Source organism: Solanum dulcamara, chromosome 8 (genome assembly GCF_947179165.1).
Source record: "Solanum dulcamara chromosome 8, daSolDulc1.2, whole genome shotgun sequence".
Lineage (NCBI taxonomy): Eukaryota > Viridiplantae > Streptophyta > Magnoliopsida > Solanales > Solanaceae > Solanum > Solanum dulcamara.
Window position 1 is genome coordinate 69,562,455 of NC_077244.1, and position 17,082 is coordinate 69,579,536.

The 17,082-nt window shown below is 35.6% G+C and overlaps 2 protein-coding genes across 3 annotated transcripts; one reads left to right on the forward strand and one right to left on the reverse strand.

Moving 5' to 3' along the window:
* Nucleotides 1–5,434: 5,434 nt before the first annotated feature.
* Nucleotides 5,435–8,742, reverse strand: LOC129900571 (uncharacterized). 2 transcript variants are annotated; one of them, XR_008769647.1, is made up of 6 exons: nt 8,518–8,742; nt 8,320–8,416; nt 7,675–7,774; nt 6,697–6,785; nt 5,775–6,015; nt 5,435–5,596 (listed from the first exon to the last, which is right to left on the reverse strand). XR_008769647.1 is itself a non-coding variant. In XM_055975573.1 (5 exons), exons 1-5 carry the CDS (start codon nt 8,666–8,668, stop codon nt 5,841–5,843), a joined length of 612 nt encoding a protein of 203 aa, XP_055831548.1. In that variant the 5' UTR covers nt 8,669–8,742; the 3' UTR covers nt 5,617–5,840. The 2 variants fall into 2 exon arrangements, 1 of the variants encoding a protein (XP_055831548.1); XM_055975573.1 differs by lacking the exon at nt 5,435–5,596 and having other exon boundaries at nt 5,617–6,015.
* A 3,219-nt stretch (nt 8,743–11,961) lies between these two features.
* On the forward strand, nt 11,962–16,993 carry LOC129901298 (uncharacterized). Its single transcript, XM_055976442.1, has 5 exons — nt 11,962–12,480; nt 13,320–13,452; nt 14,950–15,143; nt 15,497–15,670; nt 16,586–16,993. The coding sequence occupies exons 1-5, from the start codon at nt 12,289–12,291 to the stop codon at nt 16,670–16,672; spliced, it is 780 nt and encodes a 259-aa protein (XP_055832417.1). The 5' UTR covers nt 11,962–12,288; the 3' UTR covers nt 16,673–16,993.
* The last annotated feature ends 89 nt before the right edge of the window (nt 16,994–17,082 follow it).

A 17,082-nucleotide genomic window follows, 5' to 3' on the forward strand; every position in this document is an offset into this window, starting at 1 on the left:
TTATTATCAAGATATTATTAATATTCTTGTTTATTCTATTTCACATGCCAAAATAATTTTTAGAGCGTTTTATTATTAATAGTGGATAATCTTATATTTTGGCTGAAGTACTTAATGTAAAAGTCAAAAAAGGGGGCAAAAGTTGCTGTGAATGTAAAAGTCAAAAAAAGGGGGCAAGGTTGGCAGCAACTTTGTTTGACAAAGTTGGCAGCAATTTTGTTTGACAAAGTTGGCAGCAATTTTGTTTGACATTTCTCTTATAAATAGAGGGTCTCTTGCCCTCATTTAAATCATCCCAAAAAGAGAGAGTAAGAATACAAAGAGAGTTATACACCAAGATAAATATTGTAGTCTTGAGTGTCCTTTTTAGTAGTTGTTCTTTTTACAAGAGAGAAGTGTTAATTGTTGTTTTCTCCTTGTATTTGAGAGCAGTGTACTCCATATTAAAATAGAGAGATCCTTCTACCCCATGGTTTTTCCCTTCTATCATTTAGAGGGGTTTCCACGTAAAATTCTCGTGTCTAATTTATTTTCATTATTTTCATCATATCAAACTTTAGTTGTGGTGCTTCCTCCCCCCAACAGTGGTATCAGAGCCCTCGGTTATTCTATCTATTTTATGCGAAGGTACTATTTGTAAATAGTAACTTTTCGTGAATAGTAAAATTTGGTGAACAGTACTATTCATGTGAATAGTAAATTTCGGTGATGGTACAGTTTGTCACGATTGTTCGCAAAAATATTCAGAAACGATCTAGAAGGGTGTGAAGCAAATAACAATGTCGAGTAAAACAAAGTTTGATGTTGAAAAATTCAATGAGACTAATTTCTCATTGTGGAAAATAAAAATAAAAGCGATATTGAGAAAAGACAATTGCTTAGCTGCAATTGAAGGCAGGCCCACAGACTTTGTTGATGACAGCAAGTGGAACGACATAGACAGCAATGCAGTTCCTGATCTACACTTGGCACTAGCTGATCAAGTGTTGTCTAGTGTGGCGGAAAAGCGGACGGCGAAAAAAATATGGGATACTCTTACAGGGTTGTATGAGGCCAAGTCTTTGCATAATAAAATCTTTTTAAAAAGAAGATTGTATACTCTTCGAATGGCAGAGTCCATGTAAGTTACTGAACACATCAATACTTTGAATACTCTATTTTCACAACTTACAACAATGGGTTGCAAAATAGAGGGGACTGAACGTGCGGAGCTTCTACTTCAAAGTCTGCCTGACTCGTTTGATCAACTCATCATCAACCTGACGAACAATACAGACAGTCTAGTTTTCGATGAAATTGCAGCCGCTATCTTGGAAGAAGAAAATCGGCGCAAAAATAAGGAAGACAGACAAGCAAGTTCGCAGCAAGCTGAAGCCTTGATGATGGTGAGAGGAAGACCAACAGAACGTGGCCCTAGTGGGAGTCACAATCATGGCAGATCTCAATCAAGAAGTAAGAAGAATATCAAGTGCTACAACTGTGGCAAGAAAGGGCACTTCAAGAAAGATTGTCGGTTCAAGAAGAAGAGTGAAAACCCTGAGCCATCAAATGCTCAAGGGAATGTTGCATGTACCTCGGATGATGGCGATATTTTATGTAGTGAGGCAATATCAAATAATGAAGGCAGAAAACGTTTCGCTGATGTCTGGATTATGGACACAAGAGCAACATGGCACATGACTTCTAAGAGAGAATGGTTCCATCAATATAATCCTATCTCAAGAGGGTCTGTGTTCATGGGAAATGATCATGCCTTGGATGTTATTGGTATTGGGTCCATCAAAATAAAGATGTATGATGGCACGGTTCGCACCATCCAGGAGGTACGACATGTAAAAGACTTGAAGAAGAATCTATTGTCTTTAGGACAACTAGATGATAATGGATGTTCATATAAGACTCATGGTGGAGTCATGAGAATATCCAAAGGAGCGCTTGTAGTGATGAAAGCGAAAAAACTTGCGGCAAACTTATATGTGCTTAAAGGTAAAACACACCAAGAAGGAGAAGCATCAACCACGTCAGAAGTTCATTTGAAGAATCAACGATGATGTGGCATCGTAAACTTGGTCATATGTCGGAACGAGGTTTGAAGATTCTTGCCGAGCAAAAACTTCTTCCAGGGCTCAAAAAGGTTTCACTACCCTTTTGTGAGCATTGTGTTACCAGTAAGCAAAATAGACTGAAGTTTAGCAGTTCCTTTGCTAAAAGCAAGGAAATACTAGATCTGGTTCACTCTGATGTCTGGCAAGCACCGGTGGAGTCTCTAGGAGGAGCGAAATATTTTGTGTCATTTATCGACAATTACTCCAGGAGAAGTTGGGTGTATCCAATCAAGAGGAAGGCAGATGTTTTTTCAGTTTTCAAAGAATTCAAAGCGCGGATGAAACTTGAATCCGAGAAAAAGATCAAGTGTTTGAGGACAAATAATGGAGGAGAATACACTGGTGATGAATTTAATAACTTTTGTAAGCAAGAAGGTATTAAACGGCAGTTCACGGTGGCATATACTCCACAACAAAATGGAGTAGCAGAGCGGATGAACAGAACCTTGTTGGAACGGACAAGAGCTATGTTGGCAACTACAGGATTGGAAAAACCATTCTGGGCAGAAGCAGTCAAAACCGCCTGTTATGTGATCAATCGGTCACCATCAACCGCAATTAATCTGAAAACACCAATGGAGATGTGGACAGGAAAATCAGCTGATTATTCTCGCTTACATATATTCGGAAGTCATGCTTATGTTATGTACAACACCCAAGAAAAATCGAAGTTAGATCTAAAATCCAGAGAATGCATTTTCTTAGGGTATGCTGATGGAGTCCAGGGGTATCGCTTGTGGGATCCCACAGCCCGCAAGGTGGTAATCAGCAGGGATGTTGTATTTGTTGAAAACAAGATACAAGCAAAAGAAGGTAGCACTTCAAAAGAAAAATCAGAGACTGCTACAGTTGAAGTTGAAGAAATAAAAGAAGTTCCAGTTTCTTCTGAAGTAGCACCAGAGCACGAAGAACAAGAGCAAGCTGAGATCGAAACTCCAGAAGTTCGATGGTCAACTAGGGAGAGAAGAGAACCAGCTTGGCACTCAGATTATTCTATGGAGAGTAATATTGCATACTATCTATTAACAGAAGATGGAGAGCCTTCAACCTTTCAAGAAGCTATGAAAGGCCAAGAATTATCTCTGTGGGTGGCAGCAATGCAAGAAGAAATTGAAGCTCTTCATAAAAATAAAACATGGGATCTTGTTCAATTACCACAAGGAAGGAAGGCCATTGGAAATAAATGGGTCTACAAGATCAAACGCAATGGTAATGATCAAGTGGAGAAGTATCGTGCAAGATTGGTGGTGAAAGGATTCGCTCAAAAAGAAGGTATAGACTTCAATGAGATATTTTCTCCGGTGGTTCGACTCACAACAATTCGAGTGGTCCTAGCGATGTGTGCTACATTTGACTTGTACTTGGAGCAGTTAGATGTTGAAACTGCATTTCTTCATGGAGAACTTGAAGAAGAAATTTATATGCTCCAACCAGAAGATTTTGAAGAACAGGGAAAAGAGAACTTGGTTTGCAGGTTGAACAAATCTCTATACGGTCTCAAACAGGCACCGAGATGTTGGTATAAGAGATTTGATTCCTTCATTATAAGCCTTGGATACAACAGACATAGTTCAGATCCTTGTGTTTATTACAAGAGATTTGGTGATGAAGATTTTGTTATTTTGCTGTTGTATGTTGACGACATATTGGTAGCAGGCCCCAACAAAGATCGACTCACAAATTTAAAGGCACAGTTGGCTAGGGAGTTTGAAATGAAGGACTTGGGACCAGCAAACAAGATTCTAGGGATGCAAATTCACCGAGACAGAGATAATAGGAAGATTTGGCTTTCTCAAAAGAACTACTTGAAGAAAATCTTGAGACGCTTCAAGATGCAAGACTGTAAGTCAATTTCTACCCCACTTCCTATTAATTTCAAGTTATCCTCAAGTATGTGTCCTAGCAATGAAGCAGAGAGGATGGAGATGTCTCGAGTACCGTATGCATCAGCAGTGGGAAGTTTAATGTTCGCTATGGTATGTACAAGACCTGACATTGCACAAGCAGTGGAAGTGGTTAGTCGGTACATGGCTAATCCTGGTAGAGAGCATTGGAATACTGTTAAGAGGATCCTGAGATACATCAAGGGTACCTTAGATGTTACAATGTGTTATGGAGGATCAGACTTTACTGTTAAAGGTTATGTTGATTCAGATTATGCAGGTGATCTTGATAAAAGCAAGTCCACCACAGGTTATGTGTTTACTCTTGCTGGAGGAGCTGTAAGCTGGGTTTCAAAACTGCAGTCTATCGTGGCTACATCTACGACGGAAGCAGAATATGTAGCAGCTACACAAGCTAGCAAAGAGGCAATATGGATACAGATGTTATTGGAGGAGCTCGGGCACAAACAAGAGAAGATTGCTCTATTTTGTGACAGTCAGAGCGCTTTGCATCTTGCAAAGAATTCGGCATTTCATTCAAGGACAAAGCACATACGAGTTCAGTATCACTTTGTCCGTGAGAAGGTGGAAGAAGGCAGTGTGGATATTCAGAAAATTCACACTAATGACAACCTAGCAGATATGTTTACGAAGCCGATCAACAGTGACAAGTTCATATGGTGTCGATCTTCTATTGGCCTAGCAGAAACGTAACATCGCAGTAATTGGGTAGAAAGGATGGTGTGAAGACTTAATTGATTCTCAATTAAATCTTCAAGTGGGAGAATGTAAAAGTCAAAAAAGGAGGCAAAAGTTGCTGTGAATGTAAAAGTCAAAAAAAGGGGGCAAGGTTGGCAGCAACTTTGTTTGACAAAGTTGGCAGCAATTTTGTTTGACACGGTATACGCGTTTTCTTTCTCCTATAAATAGAGGGCCTCTTGCCCTCATTTAAATCATCTCAAAAAGAGAGAGTAAGAATACAAAGAGAGTTATACACCAAGATAAATATTGTAGTCTTGAGTGTCCTCTTTAGTAGTTGTTCCTTTTACAAGAGAGAAGTGTTAATTGTTGTTTTCTCCTTGTATTTGAGAGTTGTGTACTCCATATTAAAATAGTGAGATCCTTCTACCCCGTGATTTTTCCCTTCTATCATTTAGAGGGGTTTCCACGTAAAATTCTCGTGTCCAATTTTTTTTCATTATTTTTATCATATCAAACTTTAGTTGTGGTGCTTCCTCCCCCAACACTTAATATTTTTTGAAAGGATGATATAAAGTCTTTTTAACTTATTATCAAGATATTTTTATTTGTTATATCTTCTTTTCCGATGTTTGATGCTGCTTGATCATTATCTGAGAACTAAAAATTCCAATTACATTCTGTTTGACCGGAATATGCTGTAAATTATGCAGGCCCAAGTACCATTGAACTGGATATAAAAAACTTGTTATTCCGAGTTATTGTATTTGTGAAACTTCCATCATGAATGGCAATTAACAAATCTCATTTAGTTTTCCACCCCTATCACTTAGCCTAGAAGGCAAAAGAAACAGAAAAATGAAGTATGGAACTATAATCTATATTTCCATGAACAATAGCTGCTATCATCTGCAAAATGAAGAGATTAGGAGTAACTCGGGTAAGCGTCCAAATCCTTGATAACAATTGAATTAGCAGTAAAACTTCAGATTAACAACCTATTCCATAAACAAATAAGAATATAACTAAAGATCATATTCGACAACTTATACAGCAGTACAATCAATTAGACACCATTTCACTTTACCTGACCAGTTTGTCAACCCTAGTTAGTGATGATTCAAAGTTATACAGACGCACCCAGTAGCAAAGGCTAAGGCTTTCTTGTTGATATCCAAGATTTTGATTGAGATAACCATCTTCTTAAAAAATGAGACAGCTTTGGTTTAGGAATTGCATCCTCGTATTGAAACTCACTAATCTTTTTGCCCTTCTCTTGGTGGTCAATGTTGGCATTAGCTTCAACGTTCACTTCATGAGCATTTGAACTGGAAGAAAAATGGTTAGGGGGGTGCCACTTAAGTTCTGTTCTGTGACAAATGAAAAGTGTATGCATACAAACATGCAGTGAATACATACTAAAATTCTGTTATGTAACAGATAAGCAAGTGTAAACTTAAGATATGCAGTGATACATGTATTAGCCCAACACATGTACTCTCAGCAATTGAGACATCGGTTATTTGCTGGTTATCTGGTTGCAACTTAGCTCTGACTATCGCGACATATCTATCTCTTATGTTTAGCAGTGAAGACAAAATATCAGCCTCTTTTTCATGGATTAGTCTTCCTAAAATTCAGGAATCATGTTACCCTTTTAGAGGATGGAATTTTGGGAGACTAAGTAGCAGAAGATGGTCCACTAGCATCCAAGCAAAAGAAAAAAAGGGAAAGAAACCGGACTTGTCTTGACTAATAGTTAACTTTATATTAAAATGTCTGATTATGGTGGAGTAGGGTGGCATTGGAGCATCAAAATAACATACATATGAACTATGAAGGGGTATCAACTATGTGTTGAAGTCCGTCAAATTTTCCATCAACATAAAAGAAAGGTCACAAATCTTAGGAATACCCTTACAACATAGAGCCATTGGTTTTTTGTTGATGAAGTAAATGAGATTTCATTAAAGCATCCAATAGATGCAAAGATACAAAAGGGGACATACATAGAGCATTGTTTGGACTGTTCATATTGGCTATCCAGTCTTTGTTTAGCTGGCCTGTACTCCAACGTGACATGCTGTGCAAATTGAAGCTGCAGACTCCAAGCAAAAAAGAAGATAAGGTAAGAAGCATAAAATGTTCAAGTGTATTAGGAAATCATTCTTGAAGTTCACAGGAGCATTATAATTAACAAGAGCTTGATTATGAAGCATTCAAATCATATGTGTGTATTTGACTGTTTATGTGTGTGACTATATGTGTGTGTGTGTGTGTGTGTATGTGTTAAACACAGAGGCAGATACTGGGTACAGAATGTTCACTGCTTGTTCTAGTAAACCGTAACTGGCAACATTTATCAATTCAGTGCACATCGAAAACAGATCTATATTGAAAAGTAGGGGTGAGGTTGCTATGCCTCAAGTCCACATATAATCTCACTAGGAAAATAGCCACCATTTCTCTCAATACTAGATGTCAGTACCTTATCTGAGATTCCACTCATATCAGTGTATCATTAAATTGTCTTTCACCCAACACTTGAGAATATTTAACTTTCTACCCTAATTCTACTTCGGATGGATAGTACACAACAATCTTAGTTAGGTTACATATTCTAGCTTAGTTTTGTCATATGAACCAACTAGAGATATGCACAGAACCTTAGTTGGTTGCTCATTAATTGGTTCTAGTTAGACAAATTCTTTGCTTTGGTCCAGAAAATGCATATGGTTCTTCAAGCACTGACTGCATTAGAGCCCCACATGGCTATCCATCTGCAGAACTCATCACATAGAATAGTTCCTTTTCCCCGTGTCAGTCAATTCAAATTGCAAAGACAAGTTGTTAGTCTACCACAAGCCACTAATATATTATGCATAGATTTGTTACCTGGTGAATTGTGATGATGGAAAAAAGAGGTATCAGAAGTTAGAAACGAGCTCTATTTAGATTCCCAATCAGTAACAATATAGACTACTGACCTGATCACCATCTTTCATGCCAAAACAGTTAATAAAAGCTTTGTCATTCACAAGTTTTTGACTTCCGTAGCACAAACAGAAGTGGCTCCATACTAGTGACCTGCATCAATAGGCAATACAATTTTAAGACCTACCATATTCACAGCAAGGCAGAAGATCAACAATATCCTCAAATTTCAATTTATTCCTTTTATTTTCTGTCATTCTGCGTTCAACATGATTACAATCACTGACATTGACACGGGAAACTTCAAACACCAATAATTGGCAAGCAGCTGAAGTGGCGAGAACTACTAAATAAGCAATTCTAGAACTTAACTATTGCAGCAACAAATTGTAGAATTTGAACTCATCCCCATAATCATATTATCACAGCACATCTAAGGAGTTCTTATTCACTTTTACTTGTTAACATAGTGCAACACAATATAGTGATTGATACCTTCTCGTCAAAGGCGGATCTTATATTTTAAAATCAATGGATTCACAATTTGCGAAGTCTATTACATAAGCATTTCCCCCCTTTTTCATGCATGTGTAACTGAATCAAATTAAAAGCAATAAGCTACAAGTTGCGATGGCTAGATACGCCTCTTTTTCACGTGGTGTCAACCATTGTAGAAATAATTAGCTTTCATTCATTACCATAGAATCTTGCCTTCATCCTCCCGCGAGAAATTAAAAGCTTCCTGAACTGCTTGTTTAAGGTCTGCTACTGTAGCATTCCTCCCTACATGGATAACTATTCAAAATTCCAGCCAAACAACCAGCATTAGCCATAATTATACCACAACAAAATGCAAGAAAAAATATACTACTACTCCAGCATTCATCTAAGTTTACCGAATGAAGAGCCATCCAATTTGAGGACGGAGAGATTGAGTAACTGTTTAGGAAGTTTACGGTAACCAAAACGTCTTTTGCTTAGCGGAAATGGAGTCCAAGCCTTAGAACTCCGATTTTGAAGCTGTAAGCACGCTATGATCTTCACCATTATCAGCTCGTGTTGGCAAACCCCTACAGTTTTGGGGGCTTAAACAGGGGAAACGAGTGATATTGAAAACAGAAACTGAGAGGCATTCGGTTTTGTAAAGAGATGACCGTTAGCAGGGTCACGTTTTTTAAGTAAGAGAACGAATTTACTTCCACACGCGCTGTCAGTTAATTCACTTCTATGAAACAGCGAGGCGGATATTAAGGAGTTTGGATTAATTTATAAGTTGCTTATAAGTCAAAAATAAATAAATTGGTCTGCATTTATTTTTTTCTTAACTTATAAATAGTTTTTAATTTATAAATTACTTAAAAATAAATCAATTCAAACAGACTAATTATTGATAAAAAATATACTACTGTTTTAATTATTCACCACTAATGTTACTTTTATTTCTAATGATTATGGTTAATTAATATACTATAGTCTTAATCTTTATTAACTACTATAATAAATCAATAGTGATTTGATGCAACACTGACAGTTGAAGCGTTGAAGGTGACAAAAAGAAATGATAGATCTATGGTTACAGAAAAAGTTAGTAGAGGGAAACGGGCATTTGGCTGTTTATGAAGTGTTTGGATGTGACTTGATAGAACATTTTGAGAAAATTACTACTAAAGCAAACGTTTTAAAAAAAATTGTTTTGCAATCATGCTCAATGAAATTTTATTGAATTTAAATTCCATGAAAAAATTGGATGATATTAAATTTATGATATAATAATTTATATAAATATGATGAATTAATATAATTTAATTAATTATTTAAATATAATCATAATTGAAATTCAATTTTATTGGATTAGTCCATCAATTTGGGTTACAAATAATGGACCCATTTGTTAAACTCAAAATTTCATCCTATTCTAAAAGTCTAGTTTGGCGTCACATATCAAATACAATAGAAGGAGCTAATAAAATCATGTTACATGTCAAGATGACATAGCATGTCAAGTCAAATCAAAGACAAATAAAAATGGGTCTTGTGAACAAGTGTCATGTTCTCACCTATCAAATATGATCATGTAGCTTTAATTTGATTCCTCTTCCTATGTTGCTCCATTGATCTCCTCACAAGATGAATGTCTTATGTGGTTGATTAGTGAACATGAATCCTATTTGATTGGTTCTACATTTTCATGTCGAGTCCTCAACCACAGAAGTCATTCATCTTGTGAGGAGATCAGTAGAGTAATAGAGAGAGAGGAAAAAGGACTTAAAGCCTATTTGGATTGACTTTTGCTTTTGACTTCTAAGCCAAAAGTCATAAGTTTAAAATTCTAATTTATGACTTTTGGCTTATTTTTAACATTTTCCCTTAAAATCAAGTACTTGTAAGCACTTTTATAATTTATCCAAACACTTCAAAAGTGCTTAAAAGTTATTTTGGCTTTAAAACACTTAAAATAAGCAAATTCAAACAGGCTATTATACATGGTGTTCAGTGAGAGGCTTATGACAAAGTCTAAAGAAAGGTTTTATACAGGGAAGTTCGAAGGTCGGAGGTGTATATGTGGCGTATACTAGGCGATCAAAAACATGTACAATAGAACCAAGACTTGATAAGGACAATGAGAGATGACTCGGAGCTTTACTTAGTTGCAATGGGTTTGTACTAGGGATCAACTCTTAAGTCATTTTTATTTGTCTTGGTAATAAATGCATTGGCTCGACAAGTCCAATGAGAGATGTCTTGGTGTATGTTATTTACGGATGACATAGTTCTGATTGAAGAGACTTGCAGTCATTCAAAATAGAGATAGTTTCAAGTATCTTTGATCAATTATTTAAGAAAATGAGGAGATTAATAATGATGTCACACATAGCATTGGTGCATGGTAAATGACATGGAGTCTCGCATCCGGAGTATTGTGTGATAAGAAGGTACCTCCAAAACTTAAATGCAAGTTCTACATGCTGGTGGTTACACTAACTATTTTGTATGATCTGGGGTATTGGATAGTCAAGAGCTCTCACATTCAAAATATGAAAATTGTAGAAATGAGGATATTGACATGAATGTGTTGTCATACTATGAGAGATAAGATTAGAAGTAAAGATATTGAGAATAATGTGTGTGTTGGTTCGGTGGAGGTAAGATGCGGGAATCAAGATTAAGATGGTTTAAGCATATGAAGAGGAGATGCATAAATGTCCCAATTCGAAGGTGTAAGAGGTTAACTGTAAATAATTTTATGGGAGGTAGAGGTAGGCCAAAAAATTATTAGGGAGGGGTGATTACATATGACATGACGTAATTTCGACTTACCTAGGAGCATGACCTTATATAGGAGGTTGTGGATGACACGAATTAAGGTGAGAAGTGGTGGAGTATGATCCCGCTTATCTTTCCCTACTAGTAATCATTAGGAGTGTTCACAGGTCGATTTGAATCGGTTATTGATTAAAACTAAAATCAAACTAATTTAATCAGTTTTAAAATTATTAATACCAAACCAAATAAAATAAAATAAAATATATATCAATCGATTTAGTTGTTATTGGTTTCAATTTGGTTTGGTTTGGTTCAATTATTCGGTTATTAATCATACACAAAAATAAAAGAAACGTTTCATTCCAAAGAGAAAAAAAGACATTCATTCAAAAAAAATTATCTTCATGTCATTTTAGATCTTATAATGCTTATACCAAAACTTTAATTATGCTTAATTTCTTGCTTATATTAGCTAATCCAATATACTAAACAATATAAACTTACTGAATATGCATAAGCTAATGATATGGTTGTACAAATAAAAGAGGCATCATATCTTACTATTTTTAAATTAGTGTGTTGTATTTTTTAATTAAAAAAATATTCATAAAATATAATATATTATGTATGTATATATATATAATTTATCGATTGAGTTCAGTTATTTCTTCTATTTTTTTTAACAAAATCAAAATCAAACCAAATATTATCGATTTTTAAATATGTAAAATCCAACCAAACTAAACCAAATAAAAATTGGTTTATGCGATCAATTTAATTTGATTTTTTTTGTTTGAATTCATTTTTACCCAAATCGTGAACACCCCTAATAATTATAGTATTACTCATGTAGTTTTTTCTTATTCCTCTATTTTCTGTTATTATTTATGATTTCGTATACTTCGATTATCATTTTTTTTTAGTTGTTATTGTTCAATATATTTTTTCATGCTTTCTATAATATCTTTTTATTTCTGTTATTTCCCGGCACAAACTATTTTGATTTCTTTTTCATCAAATCCAGAATCTATTGAAAACATCTTCATTTCTCCAATAGAAAAACTTTTAAAAAACAGATCCCACAGATCCTGATGTGTAACGTCCCCACCATGAATGTATTGGAAGATATTCAAAAGCGCGACATTAGGCGCGTGTTTGCTATCCCTCTTACCCGCCGTCCATCCCAATCTCTCTAAAAGAAAGGGGCCAAAAAGAAGGGATATACAAAGCAAAGTAGCGAAAAAGAAAAGCTTCGAATCTCAATAACCTATCCCCTTATCTCTTCGCATGGTATCTTTCAAAACCCTAATTCCTATATCTCGATCACAGAATCAGATGAATTTATTTGATTGAATAATTGAAGGTCTTGCTGTAAAAGTTTATTTTGATTGGGAGATTATACAATGTCTGCGATTGTTTGCGGCAAGAGATCATTCTTCGAAGATGTACAATCGTCGTCGCCGACTTCACCATCGACGCCTGTTTCAAAGAAGCTCCGGTGTTCCTCCACCTCTCCGACACGATTCTCTCCGCCGCCGCTAGTGGAAGCTCCTATCGATCAGCTGAGAGCCTTGTTTCCCGATATAGACAGTCAGGTGTGATCCTCTTCCTTTATCCGGCACTAGAATTTTGTTGCTGCAAAATGTTCGTTAATTGCAGAAGTTGTGTATAGTGTGTTAATACTCTTCTTTTTTTTAAATGTCATTTGGTTATTGTAACTAAATTACTCTCTGGTGTCGGAATAAATTGCTACGAATAGAGTGGGATGAATGTAGATGCCTTTGTAAGTGTTTATCTGCAATAGTAAAGGAGCTCCGAATAGAGTGGGACGAATGTAGATGATTTGTATGTGTTTAACTGCAACAGTAAAGGATACCCGTCTGGAGGGGATGGGGGTTGGTTAAGCCTAAAGAACGGGTTCAAGCTCCATCAATTTATAAGACATTATTTTCATCACGGAACATTTCATTTCTAAACTACTTTCACAACTCTTAGCAATTCAAATATATTAAAGGCTATTCAACTTTTAAACTCGAGGGGATGCTTCTTTGTCAGACTGACTTTTCAACGTTTATTCTAATATTTTTCTCCGCTGTCACTTATACATATTTAAAGCAAAGTAGCTTCTTAAACTTTGTGCCTAGACAAATGTTGTGGTGTACAATGAAACAGAGAGTGTTGGTTAGTTCTTTCACATGATCTGATTGCAACTTTAATATTCTTTTCCTATAATATCAAGCAACCCTCAATGATTTCAATTAAATTTCTTGGTGGACTTTTCTACAATAAGAATCTCAAAAGATGCAATCAATTATCACTTTAAAAGGTGCAAAGATTCGATTGTTTATGTATTCTGTATTTCTGTTGAGAACTCTGTTGTTGCTTTTGTTTAACGAGTTTCTGGGTACTAAGTGTTTTATTAAATACTTTTCAGTTTCTTGAGAAAGCCTTGGAGGAATGTGGCAATGATTTGGATGTTGCTATTAAGAGACTGCATGAACTTCATCTTAGTCATGCACAAGGAAAGTCAGTTACTGCCTCAGAAGCTGATGGAAAGATGGACGGTGGTATGTATAAATGTTATGTTCGATATTTGAGTGCTGATTAAGGAGTTGCTAGTTTTTTCTCATTTTTATTACTCCATATGTGTCAAAAATGATTCCTAAATCTGTGAGGTTGGAGTGTATACATATCCACAAAAATGTATTGACTATCTCACTAATTGCATGGTATTGCAAAATTGCTCCAGGAAAAGGTCAACCATATCCCGTCCATCAGAAAAAAAGTGACTGGTTGATCAACCTAAGTACTCCTAAATAGGGTTTAGTTGTCAGTGATATGACAGTGGTTTCTATGGTTTTTACTGGTCACTGACATGGACATTTTTTCTGGAAATTTCTGGTCCCTATCTGTTCCTCATAATTGGTACTCGTTTTAATTTATTGCTACTTCTCCAACATGATTTTTTAGGGTATAGGACCCTGCTGATATGAACAGAATTGTAAATAGATTAACTAAAAACACAATATGGAGTTATAAAGTAGAATATGAATTAGATTGTTATTTATTGCTTACCATCGATAAATAAGAAGTTGTACCGGATTGTGCATGACATTTCAGTCTTGAACACTGTCAGATACTTTGATACTTGTAAACATAGGAGAAAAAGAATTTTACACGTCAAATATATACAATTATGCAAATGTGTAGTTGATATCATTAGAGATACACTGGCTTCTTTTTTTGGCTCCTTTTCTTAGCTTAGTAATTACTCCCTCTGTATTAATTTGTTTGTCTTACTTTTCTTTTTAGTCTGTTTCAAAAAGAATGCCGCTTTCCTTTTTTGACACTCTTTAATTCTAACTTTACACATGACATGTTTAAGACCACAAAATTATAAGACATTTTGGTACATTCCACATATTTTTAGTTTTAGACCAAAAGATTCAAAAGTCTTTTTTACTTTGTTAAACTCCGTGCCAGGGCAAAATCTGACAAACAAATTGAAACAGAGAGAGTATAAAGAAGGAAAAGCTTAGTAATTAACTATATGACTATATGTATTGCTGATATATCACAGTTAGAGGAACATGTATGTGATATATGAAAATGTCTAATGTTAAAAGATAAGCATCCAATTGTGCAAAGAAGTTTCAAAATGTTTGTGTGACAAGTTCTTTCAGTGGAACTTATAGATGTGCCCACTTAGCAGCTCATTCGCATCTTTATCTGAATCTGTAATCTGTAGGAATCATTAGTGGGAATAAGAAAATGATTTTGTTGATACATTTGAATGATTAAACGTTTGATGTAGAATGTTATGAGACTATTTAGTATTCAGGTGCATTCCTTTTAATTTAATATTTAGCCTTCTCTCTGATAAATACAGGTTCTTGTTGATATACAGATACCATGCCATTTCTCTTATTTACGATGGATATTCATTGGATTAACTGAATGATGGTTCCATTTTGAAACTTCATTCACCAAAAACTTAGTTAACCAAGTCTAGATTTTCATCAATTGTGGAGGGAAGGAATCTTATTTGCATGCAAAATTTGCAGGTATAGAGAACACTGCTTTTGTCCGAAATAATCTTCCAGCTGATGGCACAGAATGGGTGGAGTTGTTTGTGAGGGAAATGATGAGTGCTACAAGCACAGATGATGCTAGGGCTCGTGCAACAAGAGTGTTGGAGAGCTTGGAGAAATCCATTAGTGCTAGTGCAAGTGCAGAAGCAGCTCAAAATTTTCAGAAGGTTGGTATTGTACATTTATGTATATTGTAGTCTATAGATTTACCAGACAACAAATTCCCTGCTAAGGAGTTGTGGGTGATATTTGACTTTTATCGAACATACTTTTCTGGTGCATTTACTATTTTACTGAGAGGAGTTAAGCTAGAAAACTATTTTGGTGATGCCTATATTTTCAGCTCTTCAATGCATTCTAAGATTTCTTTGCTTTGCTTTATGAACAAATTGCTGGCTACTGTAGTGCTTCACTGGTAAGAGAACAGCAACTTTAGTCGTGTTTGCAAAATTTACCTTTTCGACATTCTAGTTTATTGACCTTTGCCTATCATTTTTCGATATTCACCCTTTTTTCCCAGGAAAATATGATGCTGAAGGAGCAAATAGAAATGATTCTTCGAGACAATGCCATTCTGAAACGTTTAGTGGCCTTCCAACATGAACGACAAAAGGAGCACAATGATAGGATCCAGGAAGTGCAGCAGCTGAAGCAGCTGATTAGTCAATATCAAGAACAATTGAGAACTCTCGAGGTAAAAGCTGCAGCTTCATATATAATTTTTATTGCTTCAACGCACTATAAGTGGAGATGTGTTCTAACTACAACAATAACAAGACATCAGAATTATTTTTATTTACTGATAGTAGTGCCATTAATGCAAGTCTTATTCAGATCTTGCATCTGAGGACAAGCTTTTAAAGGATATCGTGGTAAAACTAAAGATTTAGAAAAATAAAGAAATATTTCATTGTGAGATGGGAGATGTAATTTTTGAAAGGTAAAGACTCCTACAGAAGATATATAGCACCTTGAGAAATGCTAGCATACACTTCACATGGGCTAAGAAGAAAGATGGAAGCTAATCAGAATGCTCTTAACAGAAAATTTAGAAGAGAGAGAGAGATGAAGGTTCTTGCAACTAATGTTTAAATTCTAAACCTCTCTACTGAATGCCATTTGATCCTTCATGAAGACACTTCAACATTTGCAAAATCAAATTCCAAAAAAATGCTAAACCTTTGAACTACTGAAGCTGAGTGTGGACTCTCTCTTAGAAAACACTGGAGATTATTTTTTTTCGGTTGAAAATACTACTTTATCACAAGGTATTGCTTTAAGATTTTAGTTAATATAATAGTGTTATTACTCGTTACTCACAATGGATAAAAGGTATCGAGATAAACTTTGGGTAATGCACTCTAGTATTGTTTGGTGAAACATGCTTACACCAATTCAAACTAGTAGCCATATAGTTTCCAGTAAAAAAATTGTGACACAACAAACTCAACTATTTGCATTAGTGTTACTGCTGCTTGCATGCGTACAGCCTAGTATAATACATAGCAACTGTTCTCCCCATCATAAGTATTCATCTTCAGTTTCTAAGTGAGCGAGATACAAGTTTCTCCAGTCTTTAACTTTATTGATTTCATGGTCATCTTTGCAGGTCAACAATTATTCTTTGAAAATGCATTTGCAACAGGCTCAGCAATGGAACTCTATCCCTGGACACTTCCATCCAGACGTCTTCTAATATTGAAATGTTTTCAAATAAGGAAAAGGAACCTAGAAAGAGATCAAGCCGGCTGGCGTCATGTTAGTGGTGATATAGGATGTCCAAGTGAGTTTGTATTATATCTGTTGGTCTCTGAATTATAGGTTATGTTGAGTTGAGCCCACTGGCGTTGATAGTCAACAAAGTATCATGGGGCGTTGATAATATGGCCTAAAACGAAGTTGTTTGAGTTGTGTTTCAAAGCTGTTTTTCATTTTCAGATGCGTCACCTTTTCCCTGTGCAAAATCAATCAGTTCATAGCCTCTTCTTTATTAATAGCCTGAGTCCTTTTACTCTGATTTTGCGCAATATTATGAGTTACATTCTATGTCTGTAAATTGTTCAACCAAATTTCAGAGATTTGTTTCTTGGTGCGACCTCAGGGGGT

Coding starts and splice junctions, on each gene's coding strand:
- LOC129900571 (XM_055975573.1), bottom strand. CDS start 8,668: ATGGTGAAGATCATAGCGTGCTTACAGCTTCAAAATCGGAGTTCTAAG. Junction 7,775..8,319: donor GATGAAGGCAAGATTCTATG/GTAATGAATGAA, acceptor CTATTGATGCAG/GTCACTAGTATGGAGCCACT. Junction 6,016..6,696: donor CAGTCCAAACAATGCTCTAT/GTATGTCCCCTT, acceptor TTTTTCTTCCAG/TTCAAATGCTCATGAAGTGA.
- LOC129901298 (XM_055976442.1), top strand. CDS start 12,289: ATGTCTGCGATTGTTTGCGGCAAGAGATCATTCTTCGAAGATGTACAA. Junction 15,144..15,496: donor CAGCTCAAAATTTTCAGAAG/GTTGGTATTGTA, acceptor CTTTTTTCCCAG/GAAAATATGATGCTGAAGGA. Junction 15,671..16,585: donor AACAATTGAGAACTCTCGAG/GTAAAAGCTGCA, acceptor TCATCTTTGCAG/GTCAACAATTATTCTTTGAA.